The 18,691-nt window shown below is 33.4% G+C and overlaps 1 protein-coding gene across 1 annotated transcript in view; it reads right to left on the bottom strand.

Annotated features, from left to right (window-relative positions):
• LOC150101923 (uncharacterized) overlaps positions 1 to 18,691 on the bottom strand; it is a 1,001,066-nt gene that overhangs the window by 833,780 nt on the left and 148,595 nt on the right. The window contains exons 4-6 of the mRNA XM_090399931.1: positions 8,643 to 8,853; positions 3,986 to 4,087; positions 1,831 to 1,947 (exon numbers count right to left, since the gene is read on the bottom strand). Of these exons, the coding sequence (XP_090256057.1) occupies positions 1,831 to 1,947; positions 3,986 to 4,087; positions 8,643 to 8,853 (430 nt within the window). The remainder of the gene's footprint in view (positions 1 to 1,830; positions 1,948 to 3,985; positions 4,088 to 8,642; positions 8,854 to 18,691) is intronic.

Genomic DNA, 18,691 nt, shown 5'->3' with positions numbered 1-18,691 from the left:
GACATACTTGTTAACTCGAAATTTTAATATCCTTTCTGCTGTTAAAAACTAACATTTCCTCATAATTTTAAGAATAAGGAATAAAAATTAAAATTGATACTTAAAAAAAAAAAAAGAAGGAATGTAATACTTTATATGATGAAATAATGCAACTGTTTGATATGCTAACCTACATATGTGGTATTGGCATCGATTAGTATAAAACATTTTCCTAACTTTTGGAGACTGAGATCCAATTACTCTTCCCTAGCCTATCACAGATAACTAGCCCTAATGATCAATGATCTTAAAACAGTATTCGGTGAAGACAGTTAGGGACCACGAGAAGGCTCGTGGTCCCTAACTGTCTAAAGCAATATATTGTTGTCTGAAATAGTGTAGGTACTGCGGTCGCTTTTCTTTTGTATACGGAACTAAAAACTCAAGTTTCCGGTACGAAAAAACCGCTTGCCCACGCCAGAAATCGACTAGTATATAAAGTCAGTATATAAAATCCGTTAAATGTGTTTTTTTTTTTCAGTCGGTTTGTCTGCTTGGAGGAAAAAATGTTGCTGTCTCCGTATGAGAGCAGATCTGTCCCACACTTGGGTCGGATCTGCTCTCATACTTGTAACCCACACACATCACTGTAATAAACGTGTAATTATTTTGTAGAATTACAATAACCTTCTTTTTTTTTTTTATCTAGCTCCCACGAGCCTATGGACAGCGCATGTAACTAACATATAAATGAAAAACTCCGAATATACAATGAAAACTATGGCTATGATTAAATATTACAATGACCATTCAGTGCTATCGTAATCAAAGATATTTAATAAACAAAGTCTTGAAATATAATTATTTAAAACTAAGCGAAAGGGTAACGTAAACTACCATGTCTTTAAATTCAAAACTCCACAATATGGAGAGAGGAGCTTGGACCGTCAAGAGGACTCAGATGTGCAAGAGGTAATTTAATACGAAAAAAATTTTTTAAAATATTAAAAATTATGAAAAATGAGAAAGGGGATAATAACGGAATTTATAGTATGTGTAAATATCGTACAAAAATTGTATGATCAGAAGTATTTTTGAATTAATTTCTAATCGAAAGTCTTAACTTCGTTGAATAAATGTCTTTCTGTACTTTACGGTTTATATACTTCTTAATTAAATGTTTTTTTTTAAATCTATTTTTCCAATCAATGGCGTAGAGAAAAAAGCCTTTTCCCCAATGATGTAGATAAAATAATTGAGACACTTTTTTATGCTTTTAACTAAAGAAATTTTTTAATTTGAAAAATATACTTAAAAACGCATTTTCACATAGTGTCCAAATAATATTCATTGCAGTCGTAGAATTCAGTATACTGTATTGAATAATTATACTTGAATGTGTGTGATGAAAAATGTTTAATCCTACGTGAGTTTTATTTTAAATATATTTATCAGAACTTTCCATACCCCCCCCCTCGTATTTATAATGAAGGAAAAAACGAGAAAAAAAATTATTATTATTTCAAATTGTTTTGTACGCTAGAATGCCAAATGGGCATTTACCACTATTGTATATATTCGGTTTTATCCTTTATCTGGTTTTATCTGCTCTTATAACTTTACACACAAGTTAGAATTTTTCAACTTGTATGTAATGTCTGTGACAGATTTTACTCCATTCGAAGAGCTCTGTTAAATCATTATAGATGTGTTTTCAATCGGACTACTGATAGTTCGGTTGAAAATAATACTAACATTATGTTGCAGTATACTGCGTGAGATCTAAATTGAAATTCGCATTTTGCATTCATAAAATTCAAATTTATAATTAAAATTAAAGATTAAACTTACCGTGGCACTCTGTTCCGTCTCCCTCATAACCAGGGAAACAAGAGCAGTAAAAACTACCCATGGTGTTGGTGCAATGCGCGAAGACATCACATGGCCGATATTTGCATTCATTTTCATCTGAAAAATAAGTAAAAAAATACATTTAAAACATAGAGAATTCTAAACAAAGTTTTAAAATAGTTTTTTGCTTATTTGTTTTATTTTATTTGTTACGTGATTATTAGTACCAGAACATAAATACGAGATTATTTCGTTGAGTAAGCTGACAGTAGTATTTCTGGCTGCAGAAGGAGATAACTCTTTGTGTGTGTGTGTGTGTGTGTGTGTCACTCGCTCGGTGAAGTTACTTGCATAATAAAAAATGTATTTTCTACACGAAAATAAAATTCTTGAGCAATTTTAATTTTTGTTAAAATTAGGCAATAATAACTATCACTCTACACGACTGATAGTTATTATTGCCTAATTTTAACAAAAATTAAAATTGCTCAAGAATTTTTCTTCCGTTCAATACTAAACTTTAATAGGATATAAAAAGCTTTTCGTAACGCCACACTTCATTTATTAGCCGATCTGCCGTACTGTTTATAAATTAAATTTTGTTATTTGACATAAACATAATTTTAGCACTTCATAACGATGACAAAATGGCTGTAAAATAATAAAATTAACAACTCTCAGACGCTTTATTTTAAAAACGGGACATCTGCAATGAAATCGTCTGTTAATGGTTACCATAGAAACCACAGAATTGTATATAGTATTTCAGAGACAATTACTTATTATTTGCCGTTAAAGTTTTAAAATAAAATCATACTTTAAATGAATAAGCAATTCATTACGATGTTCATTACGATATTAAAATGAACATTTTTGTTCATTTTAATATCGTTAATAAGTAGATCCATTCTATAACTGCTTTAAGCAAAGAGTTTATAACTTGACAGTTACTTAAATTATTAGTGATGAGATTATTTTAAGACGGTTTTATTTTATTTATTTTTTTCTTCCTTATAACTGAAGAAAATGAAGTTACTAAAAGTCACGTTTTGTTTACGGATAAATTAAGCATGCGCTGTAAATCTCAGCAAAGGCATTGACAATATTTATCTGCGTGTTTCTTTAATATATAAAACAAAATCATTTCTCGATAACCTTGATAATAACAAAGGAGAAGGCCGTCAGGTATCTATCTACCCACGTATATGACAGGCTTATTTTCCCTGTGATCTTGTTTTTGTATGAAAATAATAATGTGAAATAAGGTCCCACTTTAACAAAGACTGAACCTTCGTCTGAATAAACACGAAGAATTTACCTAACCAATCAAGTTCTATTTTAAATACCTTTTAAGACTTATTTTACAAAATAATATTTTCCTTCCATTTTTCTTTTATTGCGACACTGGAATGGAGAACATTTATGGAAAACTGTGACATCATGTAAAGAAAAGAAAGTATTAAAAATTGCTAGCTTCAAAGTAGCTGTTAATATTCGGGTTTTATTTAATTATCACATTTTAGGTGTTTTTTTTTTTTTTTTTTTTTTCAATACTACTCCAATTTATTTCATTTTAAGGAGTGTTTGTGCGGTTTCACTATGCGCAGAATATTTTCCAGTCTTATCATTCTGCGCATTTGTATTATTTTCGCCTTTTAGAGCTAACTAGCCCGTTGCAAATCAAGGCGATTGTCATCATGATTGTGTACTTTCAAACATGAGCTGATAATGATAGGTTCCCACTGATATTTTAGTTCGGAACGTGGGCTGTCGTCAGAATAGTGTAGGTCACTGTTTTCGATTGTTAAAAAGTGGCCACAAACAGTTTAAAATTACCGTTGACATCAATACATGACTAAAACAATTCATCGCATTTAGGATAAACAAAGAAGTTAACCTACTTGCGAAATAGGTTAAGTTGGCACTGATGGAATGTACATGACAAGAAAGAGAAATAGGTGTAACACTAAGGTGTAGTGAGGATCAAACTCATTTCTGAAGAAGTCTTCTACATGAAACAATTTATGCTGTACTCTCTCTCTCTCTCTCTCTCTCTCTCTCTCTCTCCCTCACACACACACACACACACACATTAAAGCAAAGGATGGAAGGAATATAAAAAATAAAAAATAAGTCAGTATAGAAATTGAGTTACCTGGCATTTCGCATCCTTTTCCTCCATATCCATCATTACAGTAGCAAAGATTGTCCAAACATACCCCGTTGATACAGCGAGGCATTTTTGGATGACAGAATTCTGTAAAAAAAAAAAAAAAAATCATTATTTAATTAATAGAATAATAAAAATACGTCCTGCACAAGCACATGTGCTTCGGCAAAAACAAAGTCAGACAAACACATATATAAAAATGCAGTTGGAAAAAAAAAAGTTTTACTATTATATGGTGGGACGCATAATTATCATTTTGTCCTAAACACAAAAAAATACATAATAAATAATGTATAACATTATACATATCCGCAAGGAGATGTGTTTTGCATTATGGGAGATACTGAGATAGGAGGGTTGGTATCTTGCTCCACCTTTGCAAGGAGTTGCCCGGTGTTGTACCACTTTATCCCCAGTCCGGAAGATACTTTCAGGCGCAAACTTTGTTTGCACACACTTGGATAAAGGATTAAACTAAATTTATTATAGTCTGACCAAGTGAAAAATAAACTTCAACAAAAAAATACATGATTAAGGTGCTGTCTGAAATAGGTAATTGCCTGAATAAAGTCATACAACTGTAACTCAATTAACAAGAACGTAATGCTAATTATACAAAAATGCCATTTACTTAAATCTAATGGAGAATTACTGTACTTTAGACAAGGTCGAGTATTGAATTTTATGTATGCTCGTTACTGTTCTGTATAATTAAGTTCCCATCCAATTTTATAAGAGAAATTCGTTCGTTTTTATAGCAGATGAAAAAGCAAAAAGGGAATTATGAGCCTCTGTTTACACTAGAATTTCTTTACATACATTTATATTTAAGTTAATTAAGTTTTAGCGTTTCGCTCGTATTGTCATGGCTTTAATTAGTTGAGTGCACACTAGAGGGAGCTTTCATGTGTCAAATGCTAAATTACTCATGACATACTTAGATCAGTGAACCCGTAGTATTGTTCACTCACCTCTGGATAATAACAAGAATTTAAAAAATAAGAAATACGTCATGTAAATAAAGTACCATGGTAGTGAAGATGAGTGAAAGGCTAAAAGAAAAAAAAAGTATTAAGATTTAAGGAGGCAATTATTTTTTATTAATCTAACAAGATGTTTGACAAAAAATTAATTAAATAAAAATTCAGGAGTATTGACCTTGTACATTAACAGACATTTTCCAGTTTGATCTACCAAATTTCCAAGTCGCCTGTTGATAGAAATGAGAAATTAGACAATTTTAGTCATTTGTAATTAACATATTCAACAGTTAAACAATTTTAACATTCAATTATATGCAACTTGTTAAGACCTTTAATTTCTCAGGTCAATAGTTGATGGGATTCGAGACAAGATGGCTCCCAACCCCTTATTTTCGCGGTTTGTGCTTCTTCTGAAGATACAGTGAACTCAACATATTATTCAAACAGTGCAAAAAGACTTAATCAAAAAGACATGTCATTAGTTCTTATGAAAAAAAGTAGGGGGAAGGTTATGGGGGATGAGACAATTACCGGCGCCATTGAATCTCCTGTTCTCATGTTTCGAAACACCTCGTTCTATTATAATAAAGGATTGATATGATTCCAATCTATGTCTTTGTGAATATGCCATAAACAATGACTACACTGAAAAATAAGTAAAGACCGATGGTTGTTAGTCATGCGTGCATTGGTAGATAAAATAACTAGTTTAGTGTTACTGTTCTGACGTATTTGCATTGTCGGGAAAAAGCAGACGTTAGATTTACTGTCGGTCTGTCTTTAGTGCATTTGTAGTCAATGCTCTATGTAAGCTTTCTAAAGGATCTTGAATTATTCATGTTGCAAAGTACTTTTAAAAAATCCTTTGTTGTAGAAAGATCTGGTCAGTGGATCATTTCAATTTGGAAGACCGGAAAGATTATTTTTTCTACAGCACTGTAAACTTCGGCTCCAGGGAGCATTTCTTCCTCTTCTAACATTAAGTCATGCTACCCTTTCAAGTATAATAAAGGATATCTTTTATAACAGACATATCGGACTATATGAAGAGTATTTGTAAATTGTTTACTGGATTTTATTCGACGTCAAATCTTTTAAGCACTGTATTTGAACAATTTCCATTTCTCTCTCTCTCTCTCTCTCTCTCTCTTGTATGTCCCAGTTTTCAATTAGTGGGATAATCATACACGTTATAACCACTAATGAATAGCCCTTTTATTTAAAAAATGGGAATATTTAGAACTACTTAATTATATTGTAAAAAAAAAGTTTGGAAGCTAAGTTGAATGAATTTGAAAAAAAAAAAAAAGGCAACACAATCTACTTCTAGCTACAAAATATTTCAAATATAGCTTCGAGTCTTTGATTATATTCTTCGCTATTCTTGAGAGGTTTTAATTTGGTCTGGATACGAATCCTTGCGGTGTTTCTCTTTATATGTGTGTACATCGTCTGTCTCATCCTTTTCTTGTATCTTCCACGACAAAAAAAAAAAAAAAAAAAGGAATCCTATTATATTCCGCTTCTTTACTGTCATGTCATTCTTTGTGAACACACCTGTGCCATCTTCACCAGGCCTACTATACAAGTGTTAAAACAGATCCTGTTCTTTTTTATTGTTACCCCTTTGCCCAGTTTCAAACTGTCAGAAAGTGTCAGCCTATGAAAGCATATTTCCTACCTCCACCCTTATCGGATTGACCTTAGAAGAATGAGCTGAATCCCAATAGCTGATTCTAATTGTAACGCAGCACTTCTAAGCGATCATTGTGTGCTATTCAGTTGGCATTCACTGTGGGGATGGATCCTTTTTGTTTAAGGATAGTTCTCTCACCTATCGGCCTTGGAAGAAGTCATTGGCTTTATTGTCATTAACTTGTTTTTATAGCTGGCGTTAGTGATGAGAAATGATTTGGCTTAGATGCCTGAGTTCGGCAGTAAAATGAGTTCAGGAAACAAGGAGTTGAAGTGGGTGTAAAATTATTTGGAATGCTTGCATTCCAAATTGTTTCATCTGCAATCGTTTCATCCCTGAATATGGAAGGAAAGAGAATTAAAAACAAGTCAGGAATACTTATGAAGAATTCCAAACACTCTGAGTTTTAATAATTCTTTGCTTTCACCACTTAAAAAAAAAATCTCCAAGCATTCATCTCACGACTTCGGTGGCTGACAGAATAGATTGCTTTGTCATCGATGAACTGCGGCATAGAATCCCACAAGAGCATTCTAAATTGGTAGTGGCTAGAATTAAGAATTACGACAGACGCAACCAAGGTTATAAGACTATGTCTATTCAGAGGCGTAGCTAGCGGGGAGCGGAGGGGGAGGTCCGCCCCGGGCAACACTTTGAACCTTTTTGAACTTTTGCAGTTAATTTTAAAATACAGTCTCGAGAACTCATTTCCAAATATTGTAATACTACTGCGAATTTTCCTCACAATTGCTGTAAGTGTTGCTAGTTGTGAGAGGAGTTTTTCTAAATAAAACAGATTAAGAATTACCTACATTACTATGAAATAGACTTCGCCAATGTCATGGACGATTTTGCTAACAGAAAAGCAAGAAAAATAACATTTTAGAATGTTGAAATTAAAGTTCTACTTCAAAAATAAACGTAGTGTTTTAATTTATTTCCCTGTACGTCGTTTTGACTTTTTGTAGTATTTTTGGTGTGTATTGATAGGGGCGACAAACTCAGGGATCGCCCCCGGGCGACAAAAGCTCTAGCTACACCGCTGTGTCTATTACTTGCGTGTATTCTTTTGGCAGTTTGCCTGTTTTACAGAGTGAAAGATCCAACCCCGCTAACTAACTCACCTTCAGATGAGAAGTTCCCATAACGATCCTTTGCATCCCAACTCGAACCCAGGTCTTTCCAACCAAAGGGTCGAATGAATCGTAGCGGTTACGTTGTCAACTGAGAACAACTTGACTTTTACAAGTTCGTTTTTCAGCAAAATATTCATGTTACTTTCTAACTCAAATGGATCAAAATTTAGTCTCAAAAATTACTCCGAATTTGATGATGACTTATTAGTAACGTTTGCGTTTTGCAATAATATTCTTGTTGAACTATTCAAGCTTTTTTGAACATATCCACAATACATATGTTTCTGTTTCTCTTTAGTTTGCCATTAAAATGGTCTGATGAAAATGAAAAGTTATCGGATTGATCCGATAAAATTCTCTCATTAGCCTCATATCTTCAAACTCTAATTTCGTCAACCTTTCTCCACAACCAACATTACGAAGTCCTGATATTCTCTTTAGATATTCATCTCTATATACTCTCTAGAGTTTTATCATCGCAACATAATCAATGCGACCCAATGTATGCACTGTAATCCATGTTGCTGATCAAAGCGTTTGTACAATGATTCAGTCATTTCCTTGTATACACCTACTTGTCAGAGTGCGTGTGTTACAAGTTAGTATATAATTAGAATCATCTGCCTTAGCGCACCATTCCTGTGTATGGACTATCTTGTCTTCCACTGTTCCTTGGGGGGGGGGGGGGCTCCCTATTGAAAATTCTCATTTAATAAGTAGGTCTGGAGGTAAAGTTTAAAAGCCATTCAAAATTAGGATAAATCTAATTTAAAATAAGGGAGGGAAATAAGACGCATTTTTATTTATTTTCTGTTTTACAATCTTACCTCGATTTGTACATTTTAATTCTTCTGCTACTTCATCGGAACCAAAGAAACATTGAGGGACTCCATCACAAATTTTAGACAGCTCGAAAAGCTGTAGAACATCGGTTGATTCGTTCACCTGACAGCCAAAGAAACCATCTTCTAAATTTAGTACGAATATTTCACGTTGTAGGTAAGGACTTGGATACTTTGGCCTGTATTGAGCGCTTACCTAAAAGAAAATAAATATACTATAATAAATAAATCATCCGACTGTGATTGGTCAAAAAAACGTCATGATATTACGTCACGAACATGTGAATATTTGCCTTTTGTGTCGTTTATTATTATAGAAAAAACAAATACATAAAAACACGAAACTTCTGTAAAATATTGTGCTTATCTTCAGCTTATGTAAAAAGTAATTGTAATTGTTCTCTCTCTCTCTCTCTCTCTCATATCAATTCAACAATTACCGTAACTGTTTTTTATTATAAAAAGACAACTTATTATTATTATTATATATTTTATTATATTTATAAAAAAAAAGAGACGAAACAAATGATTATTGACAAATGGTAATTTAAATATGGGGAAACTCGCGATGCTTTGAACTGCCTTGTTAGAGAGTATATAGGTAAACAAATTAGTCGGTTGCTTTTCAGAGTACTATAATTTCAAAGGTAAAAGTCACCTCCCAATAACGAAAGCATTACAAGGTATTTATGTATTTCCAAGTGCAATCCGGAGAAATGATTTTACTTTTCAAGAAGAAAAGTGGGCATAATTGCCATAAATGGCATCATCTGGTTTGAGTTGCATTTAACAACCTCGATTACGTACGTGACCCACTTGTTTGATTGCTATTTTAGCCTATTTAAGTACTGGTTACCATCAGGCATATTAGGAACATCCTAGGAGAAAACTGTGCCACGAAAATCATGCTGGCCTAAGGTCATCGAAACGGAAAGTCAATATGACTTTCAACCAGTGCCATCTTTAAATTGTAAGGATCTAGATGCCAGATGTTTGAGGAGACTTCTTACTAATCGAAGTTGTTTTGATATATATACCATTAAAAAAAAATCGCACTTTCATGTTTGTGTCGAGGTTAACTGAGTATATATCAGTTATTATCGTTAAATTTGTCTTCAGATTTTGAGAGAAAATATTGCTAAGATAAAGGACTTTTTTTTTTTTTCATTAAGTTAATCCCTCAATAAGGATGCGTAGAACCTCTAAAGAGATCTGAAGAAAAGAAAAAAAACTGAAGGTCAATTAACCAGTCTCATAAGAAGATGAAAGAGTTTTTTTTTTTTTTTTTTTCTGGAAATTCAAAATTTTATTCAGCAAAACAACATAATTGTACATAACCACACCATCATCTAAAGACTGCTGAGATGAAGAAATTTATTATTATTTTTAATTAACGAAGTAAATGTGACTGCGAATACATTAGTACTGATTTTCAAAGGCATAAGACTGGTTATTAATCTGTAAACAAACAATCGACAGATCACTGATTTGTGCAAATTATTACGGTGAATCATTCGCTGTTTCATTATTATTGTCTAAATAAACTTTAGTTGGTGTAAAATTCGAAAATCTCTTATTATTGATCATTTAGGAAGGGAAATTTGCCAACCTGGTTGGCTGAGTGATTCGCGTATCTGCTTTCCAGCCAATAGGCTGCGGGTTTGAATCCCATCATGTACATGGATGTTTGTGACCATCTTACTAGTTCCGTGTGGAAAGGGACCCCGCAATTCTTCTCGTACCAGAGACTTTCCTCCAAAAACCATATGAGGTGCAGCGGCGTACAAAAGAGCAATGCGTGACAAAAAAAAAAAAAAAAAATCCATTCTTCGATGCAATTTGCTCTGATTAAAAACAGAGAGAGAATATGAGTAATGTTAATAAATATTATTAAGAATTAAGAGAAAAGCATTAAAAGCCAAAAGCAAGAATGCTGATTTTCACCCCTCACTTAGGATTGGACCAAAATTTTTGACATATTGTAGTTTACCTTTATTATTTTTTTAGCAAATACCAATGATTTCGACAAAGACCTGATTCAGCGGGTAATAATAATAATAACAATAAAAAATCCAATTACAGATATCGCTTATTACTAAGGCTACACTTGAAAGAATCATGATCACCTTCCGACCATCATCACCGTGTGCTCTCCCATCTTGAGACGCTCCAGTTCCATGGGAAAGGCTGCTGACCTTCAAATCTACTTCAAGTGGAAGTGCAAGAACCCGGGGTAAGTGGTGCCTGAAAATGTTCCCCCTGAAGCGTTGTATGGTATGTTGTGTTTTATGGGCGACTGGCTGAGCAACATTGTGAGTGCGTGACAACCCTCCACAGGTGAGAGTAGCGGAGATCCACACGAGAGTGTCACAAGAGACGGGGGTGGAATGGTGAGGCAGAGCACAAAAGATAAGCTGGTTATTTATGAAAACGATGCACATACGTGGTCAACCATGAAACAAGATTCCATCGAGTCAATACATTTATAGGAACGGAGCTGTAAAACCTTAAGATGTGGAAAAAGAGGATGGTGAGTGTGAAACATCCGGGAACAAAGCATTGAATGCAGGTGAACAAACTGCTTTTCCCTCCACTGGTCCCTCTGTACCGGATATAATCGGATAGGAAGCCAAAGAACACAAACCAAGACATTCACCTTAATCGCACAGACTTGAGGCCAACAAATCGTTCATCGCATAAAATTTCATCATAAGCTACTTTACGACTGTAATTATTATTTACGGAATAGAACGGTCTACCTGCGCGCGCGTGTCTGATGTGTCGTTACCATGCCTTCGTAGTGTAGCCTTCTTTAAGAAAGAGAGAGAGAGAGAGAGAGAGAGAGAGAGAAACATTTTGTTTTGATAGGTTTGTGGGAGACGTTATCCTCCTCCTCCGTTTGGGAGGGTGGTGTGTGATTTTATGAGTTTCCCTTTTGAGGGAAAGAAGGCGTAAGTTTATGAAAATGTTCGGCAGGATCGCTTGTGTGACATCACTTGTCAGGCATGAAGTCAGTGGAACAACAATATATCACTCTTTATATGCAATCTCTTTCTGTTCGGAGACATATCGACTTCATTGTGTCATTTTAATATCAGTCAAGATGTTTTAGGTTGGATTTTATAGATCCGGTTTGAGTCAATCCGTTGTTCTTAATGAAAGCATTGCTGAAAAGAATTGTAGAGTTTATAAAAACTGTGTGCCCCGAATGTTCTGTGGTTGGGAAAAAAATCCGTTCGGATTTTTCCTGAACCATAGAACATTACCTTTTGCTTACTGAGATAATGACTTACTCGATTTTTTTAATAAAATAATGTAACCAAATTTCTTGTCACCGGGATTCCACTATATTGTTATTGTTTATGTAATAAACATTATTTCAACAGTTAATACTGGTTCCTGGAATTAGAAATATGTTAGAATTATTTTAACACACTATTTCGTTATCTGTCGAATAATTTTAGTAGACGTGTTTTTCTTAAGTTTTTTTTTTTTTTAATTATTTCATCATTGTCAACAAGAGGCACACAGAATACTTTGATAAGTACTAAATAAATAACTTTATATTGTTTATTGTATTGTTAATTTTAATACCATTTAAATTCCTTTACGTTAGTGAATATATGTTACAATTAATAATAATTAATAAATGAATGATAAATTATTTTATTTTTAATTTAGTTTAATTTATTTTAATGTAATAAATATCTGTTCTGTTAGACAGCCTCCGTAACTCAAGTGTTAGCGAAGTACACGTCGCAGTAAGTGTATGTGGGAGATGAATTTCGTCGTTCGGTGTGAGACCACTGCCCTGCTTGTTGGAGGCCTGAAATGACTTTAAAAAAAAAATCATGTTTGGTTTCAAGAGCAGGGTTCCAGGCTATGCAAAAAATGAATTAAAAAACAGAAAAAATATAAAATTAATTTTAAAAATAGAAAAATTCTTTAGTCCACTTATGGTAGCAAAGGTGTGGGAGTCACACCTATCGTGCGTAGGAGTCACTCATCTCAGGTATGATTAATGATTAACTAGGTTAACCATTCATAGGAGTTATTCATTGTTATATAAACGCAAATTCTATTATTTCAGAATGCCAGTGAAGTCGGATCATAATATGAATTAACATTAGTTTTGCATTGGTACAGTGGAAAAATTTCGGAAGTTAGGAGTGAGAGCATGTTTTTTTTCATATAAAGCATATTGACATAATTAATCTAGATAAGGAACTGTACGATTTAGTGTAATTCTAATGGAGGTGAAGTTATTCGTACAGAGGACTTTACGTGTGTCATTTCTCCTACTTTACAAAGAAGCTTCAAAAGGACTTATCAGCTTGTGCAAATTGCCCACATCTATGCGCCTAGAGCAACCTGACTCAAGGCTAGATTTATAATAACGTACACTGGGCACTAGCTTGAGATCACATCCAAAGGGATAGTGCATAAAAAGTTCTAAGGAACTACAAATCTGATTACGTCTATGGTCTCAAAAAAGAAAAAGAAAACAATCTTCTTTAGCTTAAAAACATCCTAATAACTTTCTTCATTGGCTCTTAAATAAAGGAGTATATTATTTTTATTTCCATTTCTCCATTCTTAATTACTATCACTTAAAAAAAAAAACTTATCACAGGCTCAAAGCCGAAAGGCTGAGAATTGCTGCTTATTAACTTAACACATCGATTAAATTATAATCAGGTGAACTGGAATAATAGTTATCCTGTAAAGATGGCATCACAAAAATGTCAACAACAACAACAAAAAAAAAACAAAAAAAAAAGTGCAGCAGTGATAGCAAAATATATAAAAGAAAGTATTGCATTAGGCTTAGCGAGTGATAACGATCTCCTTACTGCAAATCTAGTTTAACCATCCCACATAGCACCAGTCTGACATCTTACGTGGTTGCTGTAGGGGCATTCCAGTTGGTGAGGTAAAGAAACAGTAGCTCCGAGATTTGTACCAAGGGAAAGGGCAGCGCAAAAAGGAAAATGCCCCGAGAGCAAGTTTGCAGGAGAGAAGACACTGCGAATATGACATGATAGCTTATGATAACACTAACGGCTTCGCTTGGCGAATATTAGACATAGAAGGGAAAAGGAAAAAAAAAGGGGGGTGGCTACTAGATGATGCCACTTTGCATCTTTAAGCTTGTATCGGTCCGTGTTTGTCAGAAGAAGCAACTCTACTATTTTGCAGACTGAAAAAGCACGAATGCGGTTAAAACAAACTACTGAATATTAAAAACTGCGTTTAGAAGCATCTCCCAAAATCCATTATCATCTGTTAGATTCATTTTAATTCCGTACATAGATCCTGACTGAATGAGTGTTACTGAAATTCGATATATATGGAATTCTTACAAAAATATGTCGATCCACATTTTTGGATTTGATGTCACTCTACAAGAATGCTATTTGAAATGCATTTTATATATATATATATATATATATATATATATATATATATATATATATATATATATATATATATATATATAACTGACATTTATTTACTTCTTTAATTATTGTTTTCTTTCTCCTTCTCCTGGAAGCTAGTAGTAAAAAAAAAAAAAATATGCACGCAAGAAAGTCAAAAGAAAATGAAGAACTACGAAATTTACGTTGAGGGAAATAGAGAATCGATATTGTGACCATGACATCGTCCCTAATGATGAATATGATAAACTCCTGAAGAGTTTTGAATAATAATAATAATAAACAAAATGGGCCTATGAAATCTTAAATTAGGAATTTTTTTAGCGAACACACTATGTTTAAAAAGTACCAAACTCTCAAGTACATCTAAACATTGTTAGATTTACAGTAGAAATAAAGGTATATAATTAATTTAGTATTATTAATGTAAAATATTACAAAAATTATATTATTGTATAAAAATTTTATTTTAATACATTTTTAATATAAAATTATATTCGAATATTTTAAAATATAAATTACTTCAGTACCACTTAACGAAACACGTGGGGGTATTAAACCATACGAAAGAGAACACGAAAAGTGGCGTTAAAAAAAATGGAACAGTAATCACCATGGCAACAGAAATAAAAAACCGAAAGCTAAGTGGGAGGAAAAGAAATACCCTTTCCCTCCATACTTATATTCGACAGACAAATTCAGACACATAGTTATTTATTGTAGTTTTCCCCTATTGTTAAATAGCTTGAAAAATGAACGCTATTCTGCCCACTGGGACTCCCTACAGTACTTTCTATTACTATAATCACAAAAGATGACAGGCATAAACGTAGATTTAAGCCTATTCCCCCAATAACTTCTATCCTGTTTCTGCAATTTTTTTCGACTTATTAATCATTTTTTATTCATTCGGAATTAACAGGTGTTGCATCCTAACTGCTAAGATCTTCTAGTATTTACGACGCCACCTATCATTTAAGTGAATCATTAATCAAGTTAATCTCATTTTTAACGTCGCGACAGTATATAGTTTGCGTTTGGTCATGGTACTTTTACAGATAACGGTATGGTTAGAATTTGCTGTTTTAGAAGCGCACATTTTTCTTTTAATCGACGTTTTGCGTGAAGTAAAAAATAATAATGTTATTTTAAAGGAATCCAAATGGTTTAAAAAAAGAGGTCAGTGAATTTTGCAATACGTTGTTACAGTAATTCATATATACGTGTAAAGAGGGTTATATTTTATTTTTTGGAGACGTCAGAGAGAGAAAGAGAGAGAGAGAGGGAGTATACGAACTATCGCTGCATTTGGTATAAACAGTTATATAAGAATACAGCTCCTGATCTCATAATCCATCAAGCTTTCCAATAATGAGGCAACTCTACTAAAGGCTGGATCGGATTGTTTTGCATTACGGACAAGACGGGCATTGCTTTTTTTTTTCTTTTTTTTTTTCGCACACAGTTAGAAGAGCAGTCTTACTGCTTAATTGACATTATATGGGTTCATACTTCGTTGATGTAACTAACATTACTAGGAGATTCCTAACGAAAGTTCAACAACAAAATTACCTTACCCATATATCAGTCCACTCTTCATCGGAATTTTCTGAACGTATTAGGACAAGAATGGATTTACACCCATCGTTTTCAAAGTATATGTTTCGCAGATTCATTTACAGAAGATCGAACCGATTTTGTAAACACGGAGAAGAATAAAATCGAAACGATCAACATTCCAGAGACAGTACCAACTACATTCGAGTATAAGATGGGATTAAAGGATATATAAGAATTATTGATGTCTAGCTGACTTCATGGAATTAAGTGTAAAGTATAGAGTAATAATCCTTGTCTAGACTAACTCCTATAATTGGTGTTGGTGAATCACATCACCAGAATCACACACGCGAAAGAAATAAGGTTCCAACTCATGGAATGCAAGTGTAATGCCTGGCTGTCTGTTTTACTTGATAATCTCGTGAAACATATACGAGGAAGATTTAGTGTTTTGTTGGAGTATGCGGTGAGTTCTCTTTCCTGTTTTGTGCCTAGCAAAAAAAATAAAATAAAATAAATTGAGTATCGTTTGTACAGTACTTGAAAGGGTTAATGGCAAGTGAATATTTCATTCTGTCTCTTGTCTTGCAATTGGAAGTAAAACATACACTAATTATAGAGCTAACACAGTCGCCAGCTAGGAAAGAATACTTGAATGCAAGAGCTTGTTAATAAATCTTTTTTAATGCTATCAATGAGTTGATTCTATGAATCGACCGTTGTTTGTCTTAACAGGGTACGTTCAAGTTCACCATAGTTGTTCGACCATTAAAAGGATTATTGGACTTGCTTCTTAAAAATGAGATAAAAAAACATTGCAGCTAAGATAATCCCATGAACATGACAAAACTAGTTTAAGCTGTTGATTAGTATCTCATTATATAAAGGTGGTATATCAGGTTCTGCACTTATGCCGTTGACTAGGGATTTTTTTTTTATCCATTTTTTGAAGAGAAGAAACAACAAAACACTATCTCAGGATAAGGGAGGGGGGAGTGTTTGAAAGGACTGTTGGTTTACATTTCACGTGACTTCAATATCTGTGTATGTTTATTAAAAATAAGGTTTCAAAAGCAAGTTCGCTACTTTATCATATCTAGAGAGAGAGACGCGAATAGTGAAAATCCCATCAGTTCACTGAAGCGACATCTAACAAAAGATATATAACTTTCAACAAGACATATGTTATACATATCTGATGGGTTTTTTTTTTTTTTTTAAATGTTTGAAGGGAGGTATGTATGCATTGTCATATCATGCCAAGTTGTTCCTAAAATAAACGTGGCTGATATTTGCTAGCAGGTCTGATAAGGTTTGGGATAGATTCTTTTTTCCCCTTTTAACATATTAATGAGTCTATTTCGTATAAAATCACCGAACCAAAAATACTTCGAGTTTTCTATTTACTTTTATTCAAAAGAACGCGGAAATTCTGTAATTTCTTAAACGTCCTAAAACTCAGAACTTAAGAAAAAAAGATGTGCTCTATTGTTTTATAATGTATGTCCAATGCACTCTAATAATAGTGTTTTTTTTGTTTTTTGTTTTTTTTTCATTCTATACGGAAGGACAATTTATTGGTCAAATTTTCAATCGCATAATTATCCCTTAAAAAAAGTAAATGTAACAAATACTTATACATATAAAAGAATCAGACAAAAATAATGGCTGTTCCGAGCCTTATTTTTTTTTTCAAAAGCTAGCTTTTCCCAGACTTTTTTTTAATAATTGTAAGGCTTTAATGATATAAAACACAACTAGTTTCGACTTTTGATAGCCTTCTTCATGTGTCTTCTAAAAATAGGAAACCGCAATAAAAACACTGAAGTTTAAAACTGAGAAGCACAGGAAAATTGCAGTACATAATTAACATGAAAAAAACGTTGTATTTACATTTAAGTTGTTCTTTCAAACGTGGCATTGTTCGTTGAGTGCGTGCTTGCAGACTCTCGTGAATGCCAGTACTGAACAACAGCAGAGTGGCTATCAGGGATGTTGTAGCTCAAATTGTTATTTAAATGTTCACGATTAAGGATGATTTCTCTGGACTCCACAATTTTTCTTTCAAACTTATCGTGGCAAATGAAAGATGTTTTCGGATCTATCCCAGCAGACTGAATGACCCTGGTGTTCATCATCAGGATTGTTCGAGGAAAGAACATGACTAAACAAGACACTGGCATGTGTTCTTTTGAAAGAGATGTCTCTCTTGCGTTCCTCTTACGTAATTCAATAGATTTATTTGTTTGACCAAAATAAGGGATATTACAATCACACCATATCTTATATACGCCAGGATATTTCACATTATGATATTGAGGCTTTGGATGGCTTACTAGCGAGCGGATTTTTGGAAGTGTAGGAATAAGGTCCTGATGTTGTACTTCTTAAGAACTTTAGCTAATTTTTTGGAAACTGAACTGATGTATGGGATGGAGATGTTACCCTTAAAGTTGGTTATTTCTTCAATGCGGTGGCTAGGAGGATTTAGAAGAAATTTTTTAATGGTTTTATCAGAATATCCGTGTTGTCTCAAGACATGTGAGAGGTAATTAATTTATTTTTGAAGTTCATCTGGGTCATTCAAAAGAGAGCGTGCTCTATGTCCCAAGGTAGAAATAGTTCAAGTTTTTGTGGAGGAAAATGATGGGACTGACTGTGAAGATATCTATTAGTTTGCGTAGGTTTTCTGTACATTGAGATTCTAAATTTTCCAGAGCAGCGTGAAAGTTTTATATCCAGGAATGGTAGGGAATTGTCATATTCAAGTTCTACTGTGTATTTTATATTAGGATGTTGATTATTGAGATGATTAAGAAAATCCATGAGAGAGTTGTGGCTGTGACTCCAAATAATAATAATGTCATCTACATAGCGTTTCCAAAGTTTTGGTTTAAACGAGAAGGATGAAATAGCTTTTGTTTTAATATAGACACCATCTACAAACAGAACCAAGGTCTAGCGATGGGCAACCCTTTATCTCCTATTCTTGCGAACATTTACTTGGAGAATTTTGAAACAAAAGCTATATCATCC

This window comes from Typopeltis vanoorti, chromosome 11 (assembly GCF_054136105.1).
Source record: "Typopeltis vanoorti isolate ZY-2024b chromosome 11, IOZ_Tvanoo_1.0, whole genome shotgun sequence".
In the NCBI taxonomy this organism is placed as follows: domain Eukaryota; kingdom Metazoa; phylum Arthropoda; class Arachnida; order Uropygi; family Thelyphonidae; genus Typopeltis; species Typopeltis vanoorti.
Note: the sequence above shows the minus strand (reverse complement) of the source record. Positions and strands in the feature narration are given on the sequence as shown.